At 42.7% G+C, this 21,606-nt stretch overlaps 2 protein-coding genes and 1 non-coding gene across 3 annotated transcripts; 2 read left to right on the top strand and 1 right to left on the bottom strand.

The window, feature by feature from the left end:
* The first annotated feature begins 15,909 nt into the window (after nucleotides 1–15,909).
* On the top strand, nucleotides 15,910–16,027 carry LOC122030619. The gene has a single exon (XR_006125495.1). It is a non-coding gene; the product is annotated as a 5S ribosomal RNA (ribosomal RNA).
* Nucleotides 16,028–16,396: 369 nt separating this feature from the next.
* On the top strand, nucleotides 16,397–18,128 carry LOC122030571 (pentatricopeptide repeat-containing protein At2g15980-like). Its single transcript, XM_042589777.1, has one exon. The coding sequence runs from the start codon at nucleotides 16,453–16,455 to the stop codon at nucleotides 17,995–17,997; it is 1,545 nt and encodes a 514-aa protein (XP_042445711.1). The 5' UTR covers nucleotides 16,397–16,452; the 3' UTR covers nucleotides 17,998–18,128.
* Nucleotides 18,009–20,872, bottom strand: LOC122030570 (BTB/POZ domain-containing protein At5g66560-like). Its single transcript, XM_042589776.1, has 3 exons — nucleotides 20,144–20,872; nucleotides 18,754–20,070; nucleotides 18,009–18,686 (listed from the first exon to the last, which is right to left on the bottom strand). Exons 1-3 carry the CDS (start codon nucleotides 20,249–20,251, stop codon nucleotides 18,186–18,188), a joined length of 1,926 nt encoding a protein of 641 aa, XP_042445710.1. The 5' UTR covers nucleotides 20,252–20,872; the 3' UTR covers nucleotides 18,009–18,185.
* Nucleotides 20,873–21,606: the final 734 nt, after the last annotated feature.

Raw genomic sequence — 21,606 nt, 5'->3', positions numbered from 1 at the left:
TGAGTTTCACTAAAACCCTTGTTTGGATCGACACCTACTGTTCCCTCAATCGGGAATGCGTCCTCACTAGATCTCTCTTACAGTTACTTATTTTCACTTACCAATTACAAGCTTCCTTGATGTCAGGTCCCTTGACCCACCAGGACTTCCTGCCACTTGTTAAGTCTATAGATCAAACTGGACTTCATCCAACTGTTAGATCCCTCAAACTCAGCTGAACTTCCTGCCAAATATCAGGTCACTCCTTAACCTATCTAGATTTTGTGTCAGTTATCAGGTCCTCATACCTAAGTGGGCTTTAGCCTAATGGCAGGTCCTCTAGTCCCATCTGTTAGGGTTGTAACGTTGTAAACATAGTCTCACATTGAAAACACATGGGAATGATCATAGGTTTATAAGAAAAATATATTTTCATTGGCATAAGGTCTTTTGGGTAGAGGCCGAGAGCAAATCCATGAGGACTTAGGTCCAAAGTGGACAATATCATACAATTGTAGGGATATCTAAATTCTTTTCGAACTTTCAATTAGTATCAGAGCAATGTTGCTTTCTCTGGACTAACTGCTAAAAAAAGCATGAGCCAAATCTATAATCCAAGATTGAACCATATGGATGAAACCTTGAACAAAATAGAAGAGGCTTTGAGCAGGTCAGTGACCTGATGCTTAAGGGGAGACCCTGAGCAGGTTAAGAGTGACTCGATACTTGAGGGTGACCTTGTGGTCCTTTGTTTGAGGGAAATTGTTGGGGTTGCAAGGTTGAAAACATAGTCTCGCATTGAAAATACATGAGAAAGATCATGTGTTTATAAGAAAAAGATATCTTCATTGGTATGAGGTCTTTCAGGTATAGACCAAGAGCAAAACCATGAGGGCTTAGGGTCAAAGTGGATAATATTATACCATTATGGAGATATCTAAATTCTTTTCGATCATTCACCATCAAGTCCTACATACTCGGTAAAAAGGTTTGATAACCTAACACCTAATTTTAATCCATTTGTGTGTTGTATTCATTTCGAGCTCAAGGGCTCCTTTTATAGCTCTGATCAAAATTGACTATTGGCTGACCTGACAACTAAGGCGCCTCAGTTCCAATGGAAGTGCCTCAATTATACTGAATTTAATCGACACGTAACGACACTTTTTTATTTGGCAGCATCGGAGGTGTCTCGATTGTGCTACGATGGATTCTGCGCTTATCTATGCGGTAATGACTCCTGCTCTTTGGGAGTGCCTCAGTTTAGTTAAGGCACCTCAGCTCCTATTAATCCGAGGTGTCTCTAATCAAATGGGGCATTGTAGGTCTTCATATCAATATGGCACCTTCAGTTAATGGAACGTCTCGAATGGTCAACTTTCAAATTGATCATTTTTTGACTTCTCTCACTTGGGTGATTCTCCTGCCATTCATAATTGAGCTTGTTGGAGCAATCAGTGTGACCATAGGTTTTGATATTTGGGTAAAGATCTAAGTTTGGTTATTTGTTGTATTTGATATGCGTTGTTAAGTGTGCAGGTGACAGGTATAATAAGAAAAGCCTAAGTGTAATTTTGGCAAAGAAAAAGTTCAAGTGAGATTTTGACAATATAAGTCCAAGTGTGACTTGGTAAGGATAAAGTCCTAGAGTGAGAAGCTCTTAGCAAGGTTGAAGTCCTGGAAGTGAGGAGCTCTTGGCAAGTTTGAAGTCCCGGAAGTGAGGAGCTCTTGGCAAGGTTGAAGTCCTGGATGTAAGGAGTCTCTTGGCAATATAAAATTCGACAATAAGGGCAAGACCGAAGGAAGCTCTTAAAGGCAAAGCGTGAGGGATGGGGAAGCATCTGAGGGACGCAAGATTGATGGAGGAGGCTAGAAGGCAAGGTCAAGTTGTGTGGACGAAGATGAGTACTGAGTGATTGTAGTCGGGATAAAAACCCTAGTATTAGGGTTTACTAATTAACTAGTATATGTCCCAGTCGATTGGTGGTTGAGAAACAGCAAGTATAAGCTTCTATTTGCTCAGCTTAGGGTGACCAGTCAACTGGTATGTTCATCAGTTGATTGGTCCCAGTCGACTAGGAGAGAGCAGAATGCTTCTGTTCTCTCAACCAAAGTGGACCAATTAATTGGTATCGAGTCATTGGGGTGTAACGGTCAATTTTTCACGGAAGCTAGTCGACTAGTGGCTTTACCAGTCAACTGATAGCAGGAAAATAGCTTGAATGTTTTTTTTCCAAACTCTATATAATAGAGATTGGGATAGCTAGCTTAGGTGACAAAATTAGAGGTGGTTAACCCCTAATTGGAATATCCAAAGCTCTCATTGTAATTCAAGATCTTGATCGAGTTTGTGGTGAAGTTTCTCCACCGACAAGGAGGATTGTACTAATCAGAGTTCTAGGGATTGATCCACCGACATATTAAGGGATCATTCATCTTATGAATACGTCGTGGAGTAGGAGCATTATCTTCGAACCACGTTAAATGAACGTGTTAGAGTTTGTTTGTTTTCATCATATCTTTATTGTTTCTAGGGTTAGCTTTCTACTTATTGTTAACAAGTCTAGGGTTAGCTCTCATATCTCATCATTCTACTATGCTAACAAGTGTAGGAAAGCGAACGAAGTGGATGACTATCTATTTATTCCCTTCTAACTAGTAATCAATGTCCCAACAGATCTCTCCCTAACCTAACTCCGACCTTCTCCTCAAGCAGACATCCTCTTAGCTTTTCATCCCTCAGATGCACCGCGTGAATCCTTCACGCTTAGCTGATGTATTGTTCCGTAGCTCATTGATAACCATAATTTTATCATGACATTTTGGTTCATATAAGCATATCATTTGATCTTCTTAGGTGTTAATTCCATATTTATATCATATTTCATGAGTTGTATTCATTTATGGACTTAATTATAAATTATCTTATATTTATGGTAGTTGATGCTAATATTTGAATATATTCTTTGTAGGTATCAAAGGGTCATGGACATAATCAGATCAAACCAAATTTGGGCTCAAATTTAAGCTTAAATGAAGAGATCAAGTTCTGGAGTAATTTGGATCGCTCATCAAAGACTTGAGGAGATCTGAGCCATTTATCATGATCCATGTCATTCAACCTAAGGAGGAGTAGATCTAAACCTTTGATGAAGATTGACACCTTTGGATCGGATTTAAAGCGACTTCCCACCGTTGATCAAGATCTGAGTTATATACAGTCGTACGAACAGTCCACATCTAATTTAAATATCAAATGCTACAGTGAAATGGGACTTCACTTCTTCGTTCATCAACTTCTATAGGCGAAGCACGATTGCGCAAAGCAGAGGAGAGCGATCTCCTTATGATATTCCATTGTCAGTGATCTTCTGAGGTCAAGGGCACTTCCCTTCCTCCAGTCATAATCCTATCAACCACCGGCAACGCCACTTCATCCCTCTAATCCAGATCTGGAAGCCAATTCTGTCGCTACTTCAGGCGAAGAAGAAGAAGCAGAGAAGAGGATAAGCGAACGGATTAGACCTAGTTTCTTCGCCTTCCAGCCGACGATCTTCTTCCTTTGAAACTCCGACCACAACCCAATGGCGAGAGGGATTCCTTCCTGTTTCCTCCTCTGATTTATTGCTTTGTTTTACTGAATCTGCCATATTAGAGTTCTTCTGATTTAAGCTTATGATTTGAAAATTACATGCTTACGTTTAGGTTTACAATTATGCCATGTTTATGTTTATGCATGCTCACACTATGTTTATGCATATAATTACGTTGAAATCAATGCTTAAGCTTATGATGTGAATTTGCATGTTTGTGCTTAAGTTTATGTTCATGTCTCTCTTATATCTGATTACGATACCTTATAGTGATATGATAATGATAATGATTTAATATGGATACCGTAAGAGAAAAGGTTCCAGAGGGAGCCATTTACGGGAAAAGACCTCAGAGGGAGTCCAATATCGGATAAGTTGAATATAACAAAGTGATAATAATAATAATAATAATAATAATAATAATAATAATAATAATAATAATAATAATAATAATAATGAAGATTTAATGAGGCTACGTTGAGGGAAAAAACCCTAGAGAGAACCCGTTTACAGGAAAAAGCACCAGAGGGAGTCCAATATCGAGTAAGTTGATTGTGACAAAATGATAATGATTAGATGGGAACACCGTAAGGGAAAAGGCCCTAGAGGAAATCTGTTTACGGGAAAATTCCCCAGAGGGAGTCCAATATCAAGTAAGTTGACTGTGACAAAATGATAATAATTAGATGAGAACACCGTAAGGGAAAAGGTCCCAGAGGAATCCCGTTTATGGGACAAGGCCCCAGAGGGAGCCCAATATCAGTTTTCCATGTTAGGTCATGGCCCAGTGACGAGAGTTGCTAACACCCCACTGTCAGGTACCATGATTTTACAGCTGAGATCAATCAATCGACCATATGATGATAGCTAGTCACTTTTAACGATCCTTACCTTAAAAGGATTTATTATATATTATGCTTATGTTATGCTTATATACATGCTCAGGATTATGTCTGTTAGTATGCTTATGTTTATACTTATGTACATGCTCATAATTATGGTTGTTCGTATGCTTATGTTTATGCTTATGGTATACTTATATACATGCTCATGATTATATCTGTTCGTATGCTTATGTTTATGCTTATGTTATACTGATGTACATGCTTATGATTATATCTGTTCGTAAGCTTATATTTATGCCCTCATGCTTATGTCGATACCTATGAATACATTCGTGATATGTTAGTAGGAAGGTCTTTAGTTACTTAGAATGTGGTTTCTATTAGTACATTAGATTATAGGCGCTAACTGTTACATGACATGATTTTGAATATGTTGAGTCTCTCGACTCATAGACTTTAACCTTTCTTTTTTAGACAATGGAACAAATGAGACAGGAGACGTTGACCAGTGAACCAGCTCGGAATAATAGCAGTACAACCCGAAGACCTTCCAGTGTAATTTTTACATTTAGCTATGTTATTACTCAAACTATCTATGTAATTTTATTTGAACTAAGAAACCGATATGAAAGTATGAGTTTGTGGCGTCCGTAGTTTATATATTATTAAAAAAAAACTTGGGGTGTTACACTCACTTTAATTGGTTGAGCTTCAATACTGCATTTACTACTACATCATATTTATTCTTCTTAAAATATGTCTTCGCTTGCTAAACAAATACATACAAAAGCATGTCATTGAGAATTAAAAACTATAAAAATTAACTACAGTCAACCCCACCTTCAATATTTCGATTTTAACCTTCTAAATCTCAGCAAGCCTCATTTGTTGATTTGATAAAATTGTAGCAACTTTATTTGATGAAACTCTGGCAGCTGTGTTTGATGGGATAGGGGCTTCTATAACGTCATCTTGAATAATCTCCTTGTCTTTCTCTTTCCCCTTGATTATTTGTTTTTTTATCAATTCTCTTTCACTTGTTAGCTGGAGGAATTTTAATAGTTCATAGTGACCCAATACTCTTTCTAGCACACCTCTTCCTTCTTATATTTGTTGGTGGATTAGGCTCTATGACCTCTTTATCTCGGGTAGGGTTTGTTCTTGTCTCTTTTGATACCTTGCTCTGTAGCTTGCTTTGGAGCTTTGTAATTTTATTTTCTTGTTCAGCTACGATTTTGTCTTTTATAGCTAAAATGATGTCCTTTTCACCAATGCTAATTTCAACATTACCATTCCTATCTAGTAATGCAAATAGTTTCATTATTTTAGTATTCTTTTATTCAATATCTTTGCTCAACTCAGCAACTAAAGTTTACATATCAACAAGTTGATCATCTTTTACTTTGCAGCATTGATAGTTTACTTTTGAACATCCTCTACAATTTACTCCTAAACATCTTCTGCTACATGCTTTTGAATATCCTCTGTTTGCTCAGGAAAAGTTTCAATAATACCAAAGTGCTATGTAATTTGATTATTAATTTGCACTTCCACATCTACTAGGAAATTAATTAATTGCAGATGTTCCTCTAAATCTATTGAAACCAAAGTTGCTATTATTTTTGATAAAGGTAGTTGGGCAATCATCATCTTTATTATAGATACACGTGAGATTGTCTAGTTCCATCGACATATTCTTGGAAGGGCAAAGTTCTTATGTGGATATATGATTATTATGGGAACCCCAAGGTTATTTTTGTGTTATCAATAAATTAAGTTAGGTCTTGTGTACTTTTAATCTTATGTCTAAGTGTGCAGGAGCTTAGGAGCACAGGTAGTCTAACGGAAGACGCAGCTAGCGAGAAGGAAGCACGCGACGATACCGAGAGGCGAGAAGCCGGAGCGGAAGCCTGCTCGAGAAGACCGGAAGTTGGGTTCGAGTGAGCTCTATTCCAGATGGCAAAGATCACCCAAGCGAGCGGAAGACTCGGTCTAAGGCAAACAGAGTCGGAGTAAAAGACCAGTGTTGAAAAAGTCAATGGGGTTGACTTTCCCAGCCGGGGCGCCCGGAACCCTTTCGAGCGCCCGGAGTTGACTTTTTGACCAGATCGCGTCAATCATGATCTGAACGTTGGGGGATAAAGTTTTATCCCCCCCCCGGGCGTCCGGGACCTCTTCAGGGCACCCCGACCAAGACTATAAATACAGCCTTGGTCCAGAAACTTTTCAACAACTCAGGAATTGTAATTCCAACACTTGTGCGCTTCTTTTAGAGTTTAGCTTCTTTCTTTTTACGCTTTCATTGCTATAAGAGGCTTCTCCGCTTGAAAGAGATATTCTAGTGCGACATCTTCCTTGGATTAACAACCTCCCTGGTTGTAACCAAGTAAATCTCTGTGTATCTCGTCTTTTCTGTTTTAATTTATTGTTTTCTTAATTTATACAAGTGTTAGTTTAAGGACGTTTGAGAAAGGTTGTGCTTTTTATTTTCAGGCTATTCAATCTCTCCTTCTAGCCGGCCACCGCGATCCAACAAGTGGTATCAGAGCCAAGGCGCCTCAAGAGTACTAACCGCCGACTGAAGCAACGAGATGGTCGGAGCTAACATCTATCCACCAACTTTTGAGGGGGAGTTCGCATTTTGGAAGCGACGAATACAGGTATTTTTCAAAACAGATTTTGATTTAATGTTAATAATAAAAAATGGTTATGAAGCACCAAAGAATACGAACGGAGAAGAAATCGAGAAACGCCTCTGGACCAAAAAGCAACATGATGATTTTACATCAAATGGTAAGGCTAAATTTTACCTTTTAAGCGTACTACCAGTTGAAGATCTCAACAAAATCAATGACTATCAGAGTACAAAAGAACTTTGGGAAAAGTTCTTAAAGCTCCATGAAGAACCAAAAGAAGCCGCATCCAACTCCTCAATCGACACTCAGTCATTATCGGAAGAATCTGAAACCGAGGAAATTGCCAGAACAGCCTTAATAGCTGAGTATCTACCAGAAGACGAAGCAAGTTCGTTCTCAATAAACATCGAGAGCATCGATGAAGGGGGAGAGTCTTTGGAAGAAACCAGCTCAATAGGGTGAGCATCAGCAGGAGATAAGGTAAGTCAGGTACGCTCTCTACTACCTGACCAAATGTTCAAATTTGTAAAGTTATTAAATAAAGACTGCGCATGCTAGAAAAAAAATAAAGAATTGAAATTAATTCAAGATAAATCTTGTCTGGTAGAAGATTTTTAAAAGTTAGAATTAGAAATTGAGAAATTAAAATTAGAAAATAATAATTTAAAAATACAAATAGATAATCTAAAAAATCATACATGTTCAAATAAAACATATTTTAGAAAATATAACAATTTAAATTGGTATTTTCAATATCATAAGGGACAAATTAGAAATATTTCAAAGAAAAATATCCATAAAAAATTCCTAATTAATCCAATAGGCCGGAATCTATATTGGGTTCCTAAGTCTTGTTTAACTTGAATTTTTTATCGGATTTAGAGCTTTCAGCGAGAAAATTAGACATTAAAATTTCTCTATGAGGCTTTGTCTAAGGAAGTGGTTGTTGCTCCAATAACCAAAAAGGCCTAGTGCCTCGCCACGATCTGGAAGTCAAAATATTAAAATAAAATGTTCAATTAACTTTCTGATAAAGCATTAAGATTAAAATTTAATAATGCTTTAAAAAAAATTTTAAAACATTTTTTTAAATTTATTTTACTTAGAATTTTCTTGCGTAAAACTTTTACATAAAAGTTAAAAGTTTTTCTGAAATTTCTGCTTAAAATCTTTACTTAGAAAAATATTCAAAATTTTGTTTGCAAAATTTCTTAAATCAGTTTTTTTTAAAAAAAAAAAAATTCTCTTACTTAAAGCTTTACTTAGAATTTTTTTTAAAAAAATTTAGAGTTTTTCCTTGGAAAATTTTCTTACCTAAAAGTTTTACTTAGAAATTGTTTAACTTAGAATATTTTTTTGCTGAAAATTATTGCAAATTCTCTAACTTAGAATTTATTCAACTTGAAAATTTTTTTTAACCCTTAGATTTTTTCGGAACCCCATTTTTTTATGTGATCAAAGGGAGAAAAGGAAAAGTATAAGTCTAGGGGGAGGTAAACTAATTTTTCTATCATTTGCACTTAATTGCAAATTTAGTTAGTTTATTTTTTATGTCTATTTTCCCTAGCTTAACTTGGGTTGGTCACATCAAAAAGGAGGAGATTGTTGGAACCCCAAGGTTGTTTTGGTGTGATCAACAAGTTAAGTTAGATCTTGTGTGTTTTTAATCTTGTGTCTAAGTGTGCAGGAGCTTAGAAGCACTGGTAGTCCAGCGGAAGACGCAGTTAGCGAGAATGATAGCACGCGGTGCGTCCGATGGACGAGGCGCTGTGGAAGAGTACACCTGCGGACGAGAAGGAAGCGTGCGGTGGTTCTGAGGGACGAGAAGCCGGAACGGAAGACTGCTCAAGGAGCAAGAGACGCAGCTAGCGAGAAGGTCGCAACGGGGTGCGACCGAGGGACGAAGACTGCGGATGAGTACGTTGGCGGACGAGAAGGAAGCACGAGGCGATACCGAGGGACGAGAAGCCGGAGCTGAAGCCTGCTCGAGAAGACCGGAAGTTGAGTTCGGGTGAGTTCTATTCCGGATGGCAGAGATCACCCAAGCGAGCGGAAGACTCGGTCCGAGGCAAACGGAGTCAAAGCAAAAGACCCAGGTTGAAAAAAGTCAATGGGGTTGACTTTCCCAGCTGGGGCGCCCGGAACTGTCCGGGGCTCCCGGAACTCTTCCGGGCATCCGGAACCCTTCCGTGCACCCGGAGTTGACTTTTTGACCAGATCGCGTCAATCACGATCTGAACATTGGGAGATAAAGTTTTATCTCCTCAGGGTGCCCGGAACCCTTTCGGGGCACCCCGACCAAGGTTATAAATACAGCCTTGGTCCAGAAGCTTTTCAATAACTCAGAAATTGTAATTCCAACACTTGTGCGTTTTTTTAGAGTTTGGCTTCTTTCTTTTTGCACTTTCATTGCTGTAAGAGGTTTCTCCGCCTGAATGAGGTATTCTAGTGTGACATCTTCCTTGGATTAACAATCTCCCCAGTTGTAACTAAGTAAATCTTTGTGTGCCTCGTCTTTTCTGTTTTAATTTATTACTTTCTTAATTTATGCAAGTGTTAGTTTAAGAAAGTTCGAGAAAGGTTGTGTTTTTTATTTTCAGGCTATTCAATCCCCCCTTCTAGCTGGCCACCGCGATCCAACAATTATAACATATTCACGCATCCAAACTTGCAATACAATAAGTAGGATTATAAATTTTGAATCAATGAAGTTATAATACAATTTAACAACTTACAGCAAGTAGATGCAAATCCTTTGAGCATTGGAGTTTTATTTCTCTCAAGGCCCAGTGACTTAGGCCTCAGTGAGAGCATCACACCAATGCCTTCCATTTGTGGGATGATATAGTCATATACAACCTTACACCAATTATATCTACCTATATTTTCAAAGTCATCTACACAGTCAAGTAATCATTTTACTAATAGTTTAGATATTCTGCTAGTAGGAGTAAATAACATGTATATAACAAATACAAAATAACAAGTCGATAAAACAAAGTATCAGATTCAGGAGATAGTTCTAGTTGTTTGCTGATGTTGATCAGCTTATTCTCTACTTCCTTCTTTGAACACACCTGATCTATTAAATGTTGGTGGAGCAGGATGGAGCTGACATCCTAATGCAAAGGAACTTCATCGTCATGATCTGGAAGTCCTAGAATAAGTGTAACATTTTTTGTATGAATCTAGTCTTCGGATTTTGAAAGATGAAACACTTAGAATGAACAACTTAAACCGGAGGGACATTGCTTTTCCATTGTATTTTCTTACGATATACATGAGAAGTAAAGCTTTTATGGGACATTGATGAACTATACGCCATTTAATTCTATAAAATGATATATTATCGTGTGTTAACTTTGTACAATAAAATAATAATTCAGCTAGTTTTGATGAGAACGCACTGGTCACACCACATTGTAGTAGCTACCAAATCGTAACTGCCACAATATAGTGTGGCCAAAACGTTGTAGCAGCTAATAAATTGTAGCTACTACACCGTGGTGTGACAAATACGTTGTAGCAGCTACCAAATTGTAGCTGCTACAATATTCTTATTTTAGGGTTTCCATCTTGTAGCAGCTACCAACATCACAGAACAAGAATGTTATAGCAATTATCAAATCGTAGCTTCTATGACGTGTTGAACCCTAAACACTAAGATGAGGCAAGAGCAGAGAGTTAAAAGATAGATAGTAGAATATGAGTATGTACATACAGATAAACAGCCGCAGGTAGACAAGGTGAGGTGAGTCGACACTAAGGGAGTTGATTGATAAAGACGGTGAAGGGCGGCGTAAAAGAGCTCGAAGGAGGAGGGTCGGTAGTGTTTAAATGTTTGAGAGGGAAAAAGAAGACGAAGGATTCGAAATATTTAGATTTTTGAGAGGGAAAGAAAAGATGAAGAGTTGGGGTGGGATTTTAATTTCTGATGGGATGGTGCTATAATAAATTTTTTTTTAAAAGTGACAGAGTATTACAGCGAAAAGTCACACATAGACACGGAGCAAAGACTATTAAATCATGCATTTTGATTGTAATAAAGCAAAAGTGAAGCAACAGTTGCTACTTAAATGATTTCGCCCATGCTGGAAGCGCTAACTTAACATAATTAAAGGAAAAGAGCCTAAAAGAAAAGTTCATTAATCAGTGAGTTGGGTCTGCTCAGTGGGAAGGAAAAGAAACTGAAGGTGATAGAGCTGGAGCAGATACCAAGTCAAACCACAATGATACTGAAGTTGATTCTAACAAAGAATGATTTGCCTCTTTTTTTTAAAGGAGTTTTTTCTTAAAAAAGAAGGGCAGAAATCTAGAACGTGTTATGGTTTAAAGAGAAGAAAAGGACTCACGCTGCCACCATTTCCGCTTGCCTCCTCATCTTTTAGAATGATGGTGTTGGTATGGACCAGAGTGCTCGATCTAATGCCGCAATGAAAGTAGAAGAGTAGTTTTTCCATCATTCTCCAAGACATTCACGAGCCCTGCATGAATATAATATCGACTCCTCTTTTGTTTTCCCCTCAATTTAAATTTAATCTTCGTTAATTTTTCTATAATAATAGTAATAAGAATAATTAATAATAATCCCAGCTACAAAACTTCATTATTGTTGCCTTGCACATGGTGTGATGTTGGACATTCGTTAATGAAGTTTGACGCATCATAATCATACTTCATTCAAATCCATTAAGAAATCTTTAAAATTATGATGTCGTGATAAGAAATTTAAATTATCATCTACGTACTCATAATTCGATCCCCACTATAATAGATTTATAATATTTTTTTCAAATGGACATATAATTAAAAGATATTGGGCTCTTAGACTACCTATAACACGTACTTCTCGATTTATGGACTAACTGCATTTATATATATATTTTCCAAACCCATTCAGAAGAATTTACAAGGCCCATTTCAACGTGTGTAGAGAATACATGGGCCAATTAATTGCAAGACAATATAATATAACAAACAACCCACACGAAATGCCATCGCCAGATGAAATTTGGAATTTTGTTTGACAGATATTTTAAAACAGGAGGAACAATCAGAAAGCACCTACCTTCCACAAAGTGAAGACAATCGACTTGTCGGTGTTAACCTACCGATCAAAGGGTGGAACTGAGGAACTTTTAAAGCCTAAAATTAAATTACAGGTCAAGTGCTGTCTGCAGATTGCAGAAGGCTTCCATGGTGTTCGACGTAAGGCCTTATGAAGGTCCTCCTCCACCACACCTCAAACGCCCTCTGCAGATTGGGGCAGTTGTCGCCCGACTTCAAGAAGATCCCCAGCCAAGATAGCAGGATGCTCTGCTGCTCCTCCAGCGGCAGCGTCAGGATCGTCCGGCCGATCCCTTCTTCGACCACCTTGCGATCGAACCCCCCGCTGCCGTGCTGCAGCCAGCCGTAATCGTCGATGAGAGGCTGCAGCCAGACATGCAGCAGCAGCTTGCGAGTGTCCTTGGAAGGGAGCATCTCCCCTTTGCCGATGCCGACGAAGAGCCTCGACGTGATGCGGCTCACCAGGTGACGCGACGTGACGGACACTCTCGAATGCAGCTCCGCCAGCTCTCTCTGGCCCGCCCATAACGAAGCGAACTCGTCTGAGGCCTGCCGGTCGACCAAGATCTCCACGAGCCAAAGTAAATTGTCCGCCGTCAGACTGATCTGCCGCATCACCGGCTCTCTGATTTCCAGAGACTTGTCCATGAAGCCGGGCTCCGAAGCATGCCCGAAGAGATCCAGCAACGAGTCTAAACAGCGCCAACACGAAGTGTACAAACTCTGAACGTTGATGTCGACTGATCCATTCGCCATGATGTTATTCTCCTTGAGGAGCTTGAGGACCAACGATTTCATTTCGCGTCGTCCTCTGTCCTCTCTGCTCTCCAGGACCAGCTCCATTATTTGAGAGAGCGTGTCGCTAGGTGGGCGCGAGAGATCAGAGGCCACTCGATTAAGTATCGGGCTGATGCCGTAGTCATCATCCTGTAGATGTCGGATCGACGACACCACGTTTTCCTCTTCTTCTCCTACCCAAGGCATTGCCTCAAGGTAATCCAGACATGACTTGATGCACGCATGGAAGCCGAGCACTTCAGCGACCTGTAAATTAACCGTTTTTCCTTAAAGCAAATGTGACAGTTAAACCACAAAGTTAAACCGACCTTTAAGATTCTGAGAACGCGTGGAACTCTCTGCTTGATCAGCCTCTGCTTCACGTCTTTAGTGTACATGAACCCCACGGTCTCGACATAAATCTCAACGTCCTCGCACGCGTGAATTTCGATTTGGGGCAGAGGAGATTGCCCGGAGAGCTTCTCGGCGAAGAAACTGCTGTGCCCTGCGAGAATGTTCTTGTGAACGCTCATTCTCACCGAAGTGCCGCTCTCACCGTGCAGCATGACCTTGAGGTCGCTGGTCTCCGTCTGACCAAACCCAACGGATATCTTTCTTGGGACCTCGACGTTTTGCCTGATCTGTGGCCTCTCTTGGCCCTTGGATGGAGCTGGGACGGCGATGCCGGAGGTGAGGCATCTCTGGTCTTCGGCAATGAGTCTGGATCTCAGAGAAGTGGAAGCGAGTCGTTTCTCCACCGGGGGGAGGGATGCCCTCTGTACGGACGAGGCCTTGGAGTGAGGTGGAGATACTGCGGATCTCTGCTTGTCTTGAAGATTTTGGTTCTTGACTATTTTCTGGATGGCTGCGGGAGACGGGCAGCACCAGAATCCTTCCGGGGTAACCGCGATCGGCACGCTTCTGATCCTCGCGTGCCCTCCTTCGAGCCTTCTTAGTGTCAACTCTGCCATTCTAGTAATGCCTGATGAATTGTACGTTTCCAAGAGGGAAATAAATCATAGAAACCTTTCAAAACCCGAACTCCAAGCTATCAACAGTTAGTTCATGGCGTCATTCGTTGAAAACTCTGTTCCTGTTTATTGGTCAAGGTTTCAATGCACGAAAGATTCGAACTTTGTTAAGGACTGAAATAGCATGGCATCAGAAGAACAATAGTAATAAAATGGAATCTCAACATACCTCGTCTATATGCTTCGGTCAGTCCCTCCTTCTCCCTACTTTTCTCTACTTATCTTCTTCCTCCGGCTTGGCATGCAATGATGGTGAACCGAGGCGAATGACAAGCATGGAGGTAACAGATGGATGGAGTTGCAGATGACAATAAAAGCATTCTCTCAAACAATTCCCATCAAAATTCAAGTGGTGAAAAAGATGATAGCTTTAACTTTTTATAAATGAGAGTGTCCCCTTGTTGTTCCCGACCATCATATTTTCTCTCAGACATAGATAACTCCTTTATTGTAGCATGCTAAAATAACCATCTTTCACATACCCTTAATCCTCCATTTATCCTTCTTCAATTTGGATGGAGGTTTCTCTATAAAACAAGTTTACAACATTGCTTGAAATGTAGTCGCTGTGCGCAAATGTCCAACTCTCATGTTCCAACAACAACACGGAAACAAATGAATGAAATAAGGCCACAAACAAAAAACAGACCCCATGGTTGTTACTGTCCAAAGTCATGGATTAAGTAATTAATCCTCTTTCGCTTCTTTGCTTTTGTAGGTTTCGAAATTATTGAAGATCAGAACTTAGTTAGGTTAGGCTAGTGGGATGGGTAGAGTGCACATGCTTATGTGGTGTTAGGGTTTAGAAATGAAGATGCTTTCCCTAAAATATTTCTCCTTTGAATTATTGGGAGGTTCTCAACAACACTGTTAACCTTTATCACAAGGAATGATCTGTCTGATGAATTAAATAATCCTAAAATTGCTTTGGTTTCTCACAAGTTAGTTTGGACGTTGTTCCTAATTTCTACTCCATTGTCTTTATTCAATACGGACTACATGTGTTTGTTAAAGCCTGATAATCAAATCATTAGACGGCATTCAAAATTTGTAACTTCCAAGTCGGTGTTTTCATATTAATATCAAGTTTAAAGATAACGGACAATTAAATGCGTGGATTCTGTACTTTGAATAGGGAGAATTTGAAAGGGGAAATTGCAGAAAATGTGCAGCAGCGATTAAACTCTGGTGAAAGCTTGTGCGGGGCTTCAGAATTATCCATGTATCGGATGGAGCTTGTGGGCTCAGGTGGTGTGGTGCAACAACAAAGCAGTCATTCCAGTCTGGAATCTCCAATAAATGTCTGGTGTTTACAGTAGTCTGTATGTCCAACAGACTGACGTTACAGTAAAAGCTGAAGAGGAGAACTCGGTAAAACCAGAGCGTTGGAGATTGGTACCACTGCACGAACGATACTTTATCTTTTGACATTGTGTGTGTTTTTTGCTTTACTTTGAGCTCTTTCTGTCATGCCTGAAACAGTATACTCTTGCAATGTGGAGGTGTACTCACAATTTTGTAAAAATAAAATAAATGTTTTTAAATTTTTACCCAAAGAAAATCAAGAACTGGTTAGATGACACAGTAGTACTAGTCTGGAAGTTTCACAAACCTCGAAGTTTATTGGAAAGAAAAGTTGTCTGCGATAGGAGCAAATGACTGCATGAGCACATGAAATTTCACGGATCTGACGACCAACCTTCACCGTTCAAAACTATAGTTGGGGCAAGTGCCGAGCATGCTGCAGTAAGGCAAATTAATAAGGGTTGATAGAACGAGGACAGTAGCATTCTGGTGGCCATGGAAGTCAAAGAAAGAGACGAAGACATGAGTCCCCTGATTACACTAACAATTTGTCTAATCTGATTAACTTATTTGATCCACCCAATCTAGCTTGATAGTTTATGAATGTAATAATGGCCTCAAGAAGACTATAAAGTGGTAAGCTAAGTTCACTTTTAGTGATTGTTTATGAATGTATGGGTGCGATTATACCAGCATTAATGCACCGGATTCCATCAGAACTCCGAAGTTAAGTGTGTTTGGGCGAGAACAGTACTAAGATGGGTGACCCTTGGGAAGTCCTCGTGTTGCACCTATTTCTTTATTATTTCCTTCTCCGTATTGACTCTGAGACGGATTGATAGGAACGCTAGAGGTGAACGTATTCATCTTTTGCCACCCCAATTTATGAATGTAATAATGGCCTCAAGAAGACTATAAAGTGATAAGCTAAGTTCACTTTTAAGCTCACTAAAACAAAAATTTTTAAAAAAACAAATAAATAACTATATAGGTATATTTTGTAGTACAAGGAAATCTTTTAGGACAAGGATTGAACTTATTTAATTTTAGTTTTTAGTTTTCTTTTTTTTTAGCCCTTATTTTTCTATTATCTTCGTACTTATTCCAACTCATCTACGAACCCTTTATATGTTTCCTCTGAGTAGGCCCATTAAGTCGGCCCGTAACGGCCCATTGAATATTAACATGCCAGCCCCATCCGCCTCGTAGGGGCGCTCTGATGGCGGCGGCGACGCTGGCGAATGGCATGCGAAGGACGAAGCCTCTTCTCTCCTCCCCCACACTTCGTAACGCCGCCGCCGCCGCCGCCGCCGCACCATTCACGCCATCCCGCTCTCTGTCCTCGCCGGCGTACGACCTTCCACTTCTTTCCGCTGATGACGAGGCCGTCGTATCTTCGGCCTTCTCCATTCTGCGGGAGCTCCGCTCCAAGCGCCGCTGGACTTTCCTCAAGTCCGTCCACCATCCGACCGGCTTCACGCCCGTCCAGTTCGCCCACGTCCTTCTCCGCCTCCGCAACCACGCCCGCCTCGCCCTCGGCTTCTTCCTTTTCACCCGTCGCCACTCCCTCTGCAACCACGACTCTCTATCCTTCGCCGCCGCCGTCCACGTGCTCGCTCGCCATCGTCGACGCGCTGATGCCCTCTCCCTCCTCCAGGCGGCCATCCGGTCCCTCGACACAGCGCGCTCCTCCTCCTCTGCAGCTGCTGGTGACGATGATAGCCCCCCGGAGATCTTCAAAACCCTAGCGAAGACTTACCGGGTCTTCGACTCCGCCCCCTTCGTGTTCGACCTGCTCGTACGGGCTTACCTCCAGAACAAGCGACTCGATCGAGCGACCCACATCGTCCGGATCCTGATGTCCCGTGGCATCCAGCCCTCCATCAGCACCGCCAACGCACTCATCCGTTCGGTGTCTCGCGCGAACGGCTCCGATGCGGGTTTCGAGGTTTACAGTCAGATCTTCAAGCCACAGGCAGTCGGCCATGGAGTCAGCATGAAGGTTAGGGTTTCTCCAAACCCAGGAACCTTCAACACCCTTCTCCTTGCTCTCTATCGCGAGGGAAATATGGAGAAATCGATAAAGATCAGAAACGAAATGGAGACTTTTGGATGCGATCCGACGGTCTTCACCTACAGCATTCTAATGTCCGGATTTTGCGACGAGGGCATGATGCAGGACGCAAAGAAATTGTGGGAAGAGATGGTGACCAAGGGAATCAAACCTGACATCGTCGCATTCAATACACTGATCGGCGGCCACTGCAGAGCCGGAGAGATGGAGGCCGCCGAAGATCTCTACAGGAACATGACGTTGACCGAGATCGAACCTACCGTCACCACGTTCGAGCATTTGATCGGCGGCCACTCCAAGGCCGGCTGCGTTGATTCCGCTCTGCTTCTGTATCAGGACGCGAGGAGGAGGGGATTTGGGCTGCAAGCCTCGGTCATCGACGAGTTGCTCGCGGCAGCACGCGAAAAGGGGAAAGTCGCTGAAGGGATGAGAATTCTGAGGGAGGAGACGACGAGGGAAGGGTTTACACCGAGCAGGAGGAGCTACGAGGTGTTGATCGGAGGACTCTGCGAAGAGGGGGAGGTGGAAGAGGCGGCGAAGCTTCAGGCGGAGATGGCTGGTAAAGGATTTGGGAACAGCTTCGAGGTATACAATGCGTTCGTGGAGGGATACAAGAAACGAGGGGATATTGAGAAGGCGGAGATGTTGAAGAATGAGATGATTACGATGGGCATAACGATAAAAGTGTAGCAAGCAGTCTCTTGTGATTGTGATTATGCTTCTTCAGCCAAAAGCATCAGTGAGATCATACAAATTCCTCTTCGTAAGTTCAAAGTATGGATTAATACATCAATTCGACTCAACTTTTTAAGATTTTCTCACCATTTACTCTGAACAATCTCGACTCTGCTAATTGCTTCCACAATTCATGTCGCCCTTCAAGATTTCCTCGGCCGCGCCACCGTCCCGTGGTGCGGCACGCACACCTGCGTGCCGAACTTGCAGCCGAGCCGCCGCACTAGCTTCCCCCTGCTGCTGGCCGCCGGTCCTCTGCCCATCCTCTCAATCTCCTTCCGCAAACTGGAGCACTCGCGCTCCAGCCCCTGCACCCGGCTCCGCATGCTGTCCATGTCCAACCTCAGTACCTGGTTCTCTCGTATCGCCGACGATATCCTCCACGTCCCCGTCTCCCTTTTCTCCTCCGTGGCTGACGCCAGAGTTCCCCCTTCCTCCTCGTCCTCCGATGCTGCCGTCGCCATCAGCGTGCCGGCGATCGCCCGCCGCAGCTGCAGCTGCTCGAAGAAGAGCACCTGCACCACCGTCCGCAGAGGCAGCCGCTCGTTCTGCGCCGCGTGCGTGCACGCCTCCAACGTCAATTTCTGGCAGTCCATGGCCCCGCACACTCTCTCCCTCTCCTCGTCGCTCATCCGGGGATGCGCCTGCGGTACGAGTAAATACCATTCATCACATTGACATATGAACAAACGCCTTGCGTGGTCGCCGTACCTTGAGGTAGACGTCGACAGCGCGATAGAGCCCGTCGTCGAACGCCCTTGCCTGGTCCGGCAGCGCCAGTGCGAGATCGCAGAACTTGTCTGGCTTCAGGTTTGCGTCGGACGCGATCTCCGAGAGGAACGAGTCCACCAGCTTCCCTGCCATTAACATCTTGTTCTTATCAACACAAGGGGGTGATTCATCCTCGCAGAACGCTGTCGCCTCCATTTCCTCGAGGAAGTAGCTGATGACCCGCTCGATGCAGTCCACGTCGTAGAGCGTCTCGACGAGGTAGGAATAGCTCGGCATCAGTAGGTCGTCGAGCGTTGCGTGCTCGAGGTGCGACGCTATTTTGCGCTCCAGCACGCTCCGGGAATCTACCGACGCGCGGAGGATGTTCGCCGTGCGGAGGAGACCGAAGAGGAAACGGGTGGTGACCTGCCCGGAGGAGGTATTGTTGATCTTCTTCTTGTTCGAATCTGGAAGGTTGCTGATGACGGTCTCCAGGAGTTCCTTTTGCTCCGCCTCCGATGGCATTGGTTGAGAAGCGGCGGAGGCAGCTGTCTTAGTGTTTGTTTGATAGTGATCCGAACGCCAGAGCCCCGGAATCGACCTCTTTGCGTAGGAGATGAGGGAGCCCTCGATCACCTCGGCACTTAGATCCTTGTCTTTCATAGCGGCGATCACTCGCTTGTAGAAAGATAGGCCGAGGGTCGCGAGGTCCTCGAACCAGGAGTCGGCGACCGCTAGGGCAGATGTCACGCCGGATGAGCGGACGCCATTGCGCCGAATCCCGTTCCATAGGGCGGGGACTGCGGAGTGGGAGAGTTTTGTTGTCTCTGTCCTTCGGCTGCCGCCGTCGGAGACGGGCCAGTCGAAAAGGGAGCTAAGATTGGCGTCGGCGGACGCGTAAGCAGTAATGGAATCGACGCACCGCTGGACCAGGCCGAGATCTTCGGCCATAGGGAGCAGATTCTCGCAGGCCTTGAGGGCTTTAATCGAGTCTCTCAGGCTCCGGAGCACCGACTGGGCAAAGAACCGCTCCGTCCTAGAGACGAGGTTCTCCTCCGCGAACTCCTCCGTCATCTCGAGATACTCAGCGGCGCAGCGGACGGCGGCGACGTTGCTGGCAGTGATCTCGACCTTGACTCCGTAGCAGAATTTGGCGGCGGCCTCGAATATCTCTGCTCCGCCGGGGCAGTCCGGTAGCGCAATGCGTTGGAAGTCCTCGTCTACTTCGATCTCATCTTCCTCTCCACCTGCTGCGTTGTTCTGATGTCTCTCCGCGATCAACTGGTGAAGCTTTCTACTTTTGGACATCAAAGGAAACTGCTAACAAATCAGAGTTAGATGAAAGAAAGAAAGGAAAAAAAAAAAAGAATATCGAGGAACAGCACTTCACCTTGTGCAGATGAAAGCTCAACTCATCAACCTCGATCACAATATCAGTAGGCAAACCAGTAGTGCAGAACCATGCTTGGCCACTGGAGCAAGCTTTCTTGGCTGCCATTTCTTCCCTGTATCCAAATCTCCCTCGAGTCTTCCAATTGTTCTATGGAGTTTCAAACTGTTCGCTATTCTCTGCAAGATCCAATCTTTGGCTATCGCACCACTGTGGCTCAAACCGGCAAGGGGCCTCGGATACAGCAAGCAAGGGGAAGGCGAAGATTAAATGCTCCCCTAGTCCCCTTGGTCAGCAGGGGATTCCAAGTGGGCGAGATGAACGAGGAGCATTTTAACAGAGTTTTACCTCAAAAGCAGTTGTCTTGCCCATTTACTAATCCTTTCGTACTTGTTTAATTCCAGGCTCTGCCTCATAATCCTCAGCAGAATCTCACTACGGTGAGGGAGGCATGGGAGGTGTTTGTTTAATGCCCCATATAAGTGGCTTTATGTTCTTTCTGATTGACAATTCCTCACTACACAGCTCCTTCTTAGCCTCCCTTTGTTCTTATCTTTAATGACCATGGAACCTTTTGCAGGCACAGATCAGAGCTCATCAATGTCCATCCACCATTTCGCGTTCCAGTATACATTGACCGTTATAAATGCTATGCACAATTCTATATCCTAAATGGACTGCGAATTTGTATTATACTTTATTGGTATATGCTTGTCTATAAGCATTTGCACAAAATTCCCAGGAGATGGCGAGCAAGAACAAACACGCATGTTGATGGCATCCTATGCTAATAGCCAACTACTCTTTCCCAATCTAATCCCACTATTTGGATTAACTGTGTGAAGACATGTGCATATAACGATAGGATAAGATTATTATAAATACGAGAAAGTAAGAGACGGGCAATGCCAATGTCAGGAGCAAGATTTGCATGGTCTAGTTAATAATTCTGGGAGCATTTCAAGCAGTCCATGGCTTATGTTTGGTCTATAGTAATAAACACAGGTTCATCACTGAGAGAGTAGATTACTGACTACGTCCTGCTTGTGTCAAGTGGACCAACAAAAGTTACAGGCGCACGCTGCTTTGGGGGACAAATCAATGGCCTAGGGCCACTTTTGGTGTTGCTGATGCAATCAGCTTGACTTGGTGATCATCTGAGTGCTAGCTTTTGAAGCTTTTGGCACGATGAGAATGCTACTATGTATGAGTAGCTTTGATGCTGCAAAATAATTGTCTTAAGCTGGCGCCTTTTGGTCAGACTGAGAACGATAATGAACAGTCGACTCATAAGTTGAAAGATTTTGTTTCCAGTGAATCTGGTGAATATAATCAATTAACCTGGCCCATGTTTAACTCTATTCATTGAAGTGATCCAGCACATGGCATGATGGCAGCTCCAAACATGCTCGGATGTCAGATTTGATAAGCCCATAGCGCGATTGTTCTTGCTGGTGTTTCAT

The sequence above is a fragment of the Zingiber officinale genome, chromosome 10B (genome assembly GCF_018446385.1).
Source record: "Zingiber officinale cultivar Zhangliang chromosome 10B, Zo_v1.1, whole genome shotgun sequence".
NCBI lineage: Eukaryota > Viridiplantae > Streptophyta > Magnoliopsida > Zingiberales > Zingiberaceae > Zingiber > Zingiber officinale.
Note: the sequence above shows the minus strand (reverse complement) of the source record. Positions and strands in the feature narration are given on the sequence as shown.

Excerpts from the sequence above, each read along its gene's own strand:
- LOC122030571 (XM_042589777.1), top strand. The coding sequence starts at position 16,453 with ATGGCGGCGGCGACGCTGGCGAATGGCATGCGAAGGACGAAGCCTCTT.
- LOC122030570 (XM_042589776.1), bottom strand. The coding sequence starts at position 20,251 with ATGGCAGCCAAGAAAGCTTGCTCCAGTGGCCAAGCATGGTTCTGCACT. Across the intron at positions 20,071-20,143 it reads TGAGCTTTCATCTGCACAAG|TTTCCTTTGATGTCCAAAAG; the intron begins GTGAAGTGCTGT and ends ATTTGTTAGCAG. Across the intron at positions 18,687-18,753 it reads CTGTCGACGTCTACCTCAAG|GCGCATCCCCGGATGAGCGA; the intron begins GTACGGCGACCA and ends CTCGTACCGCAG.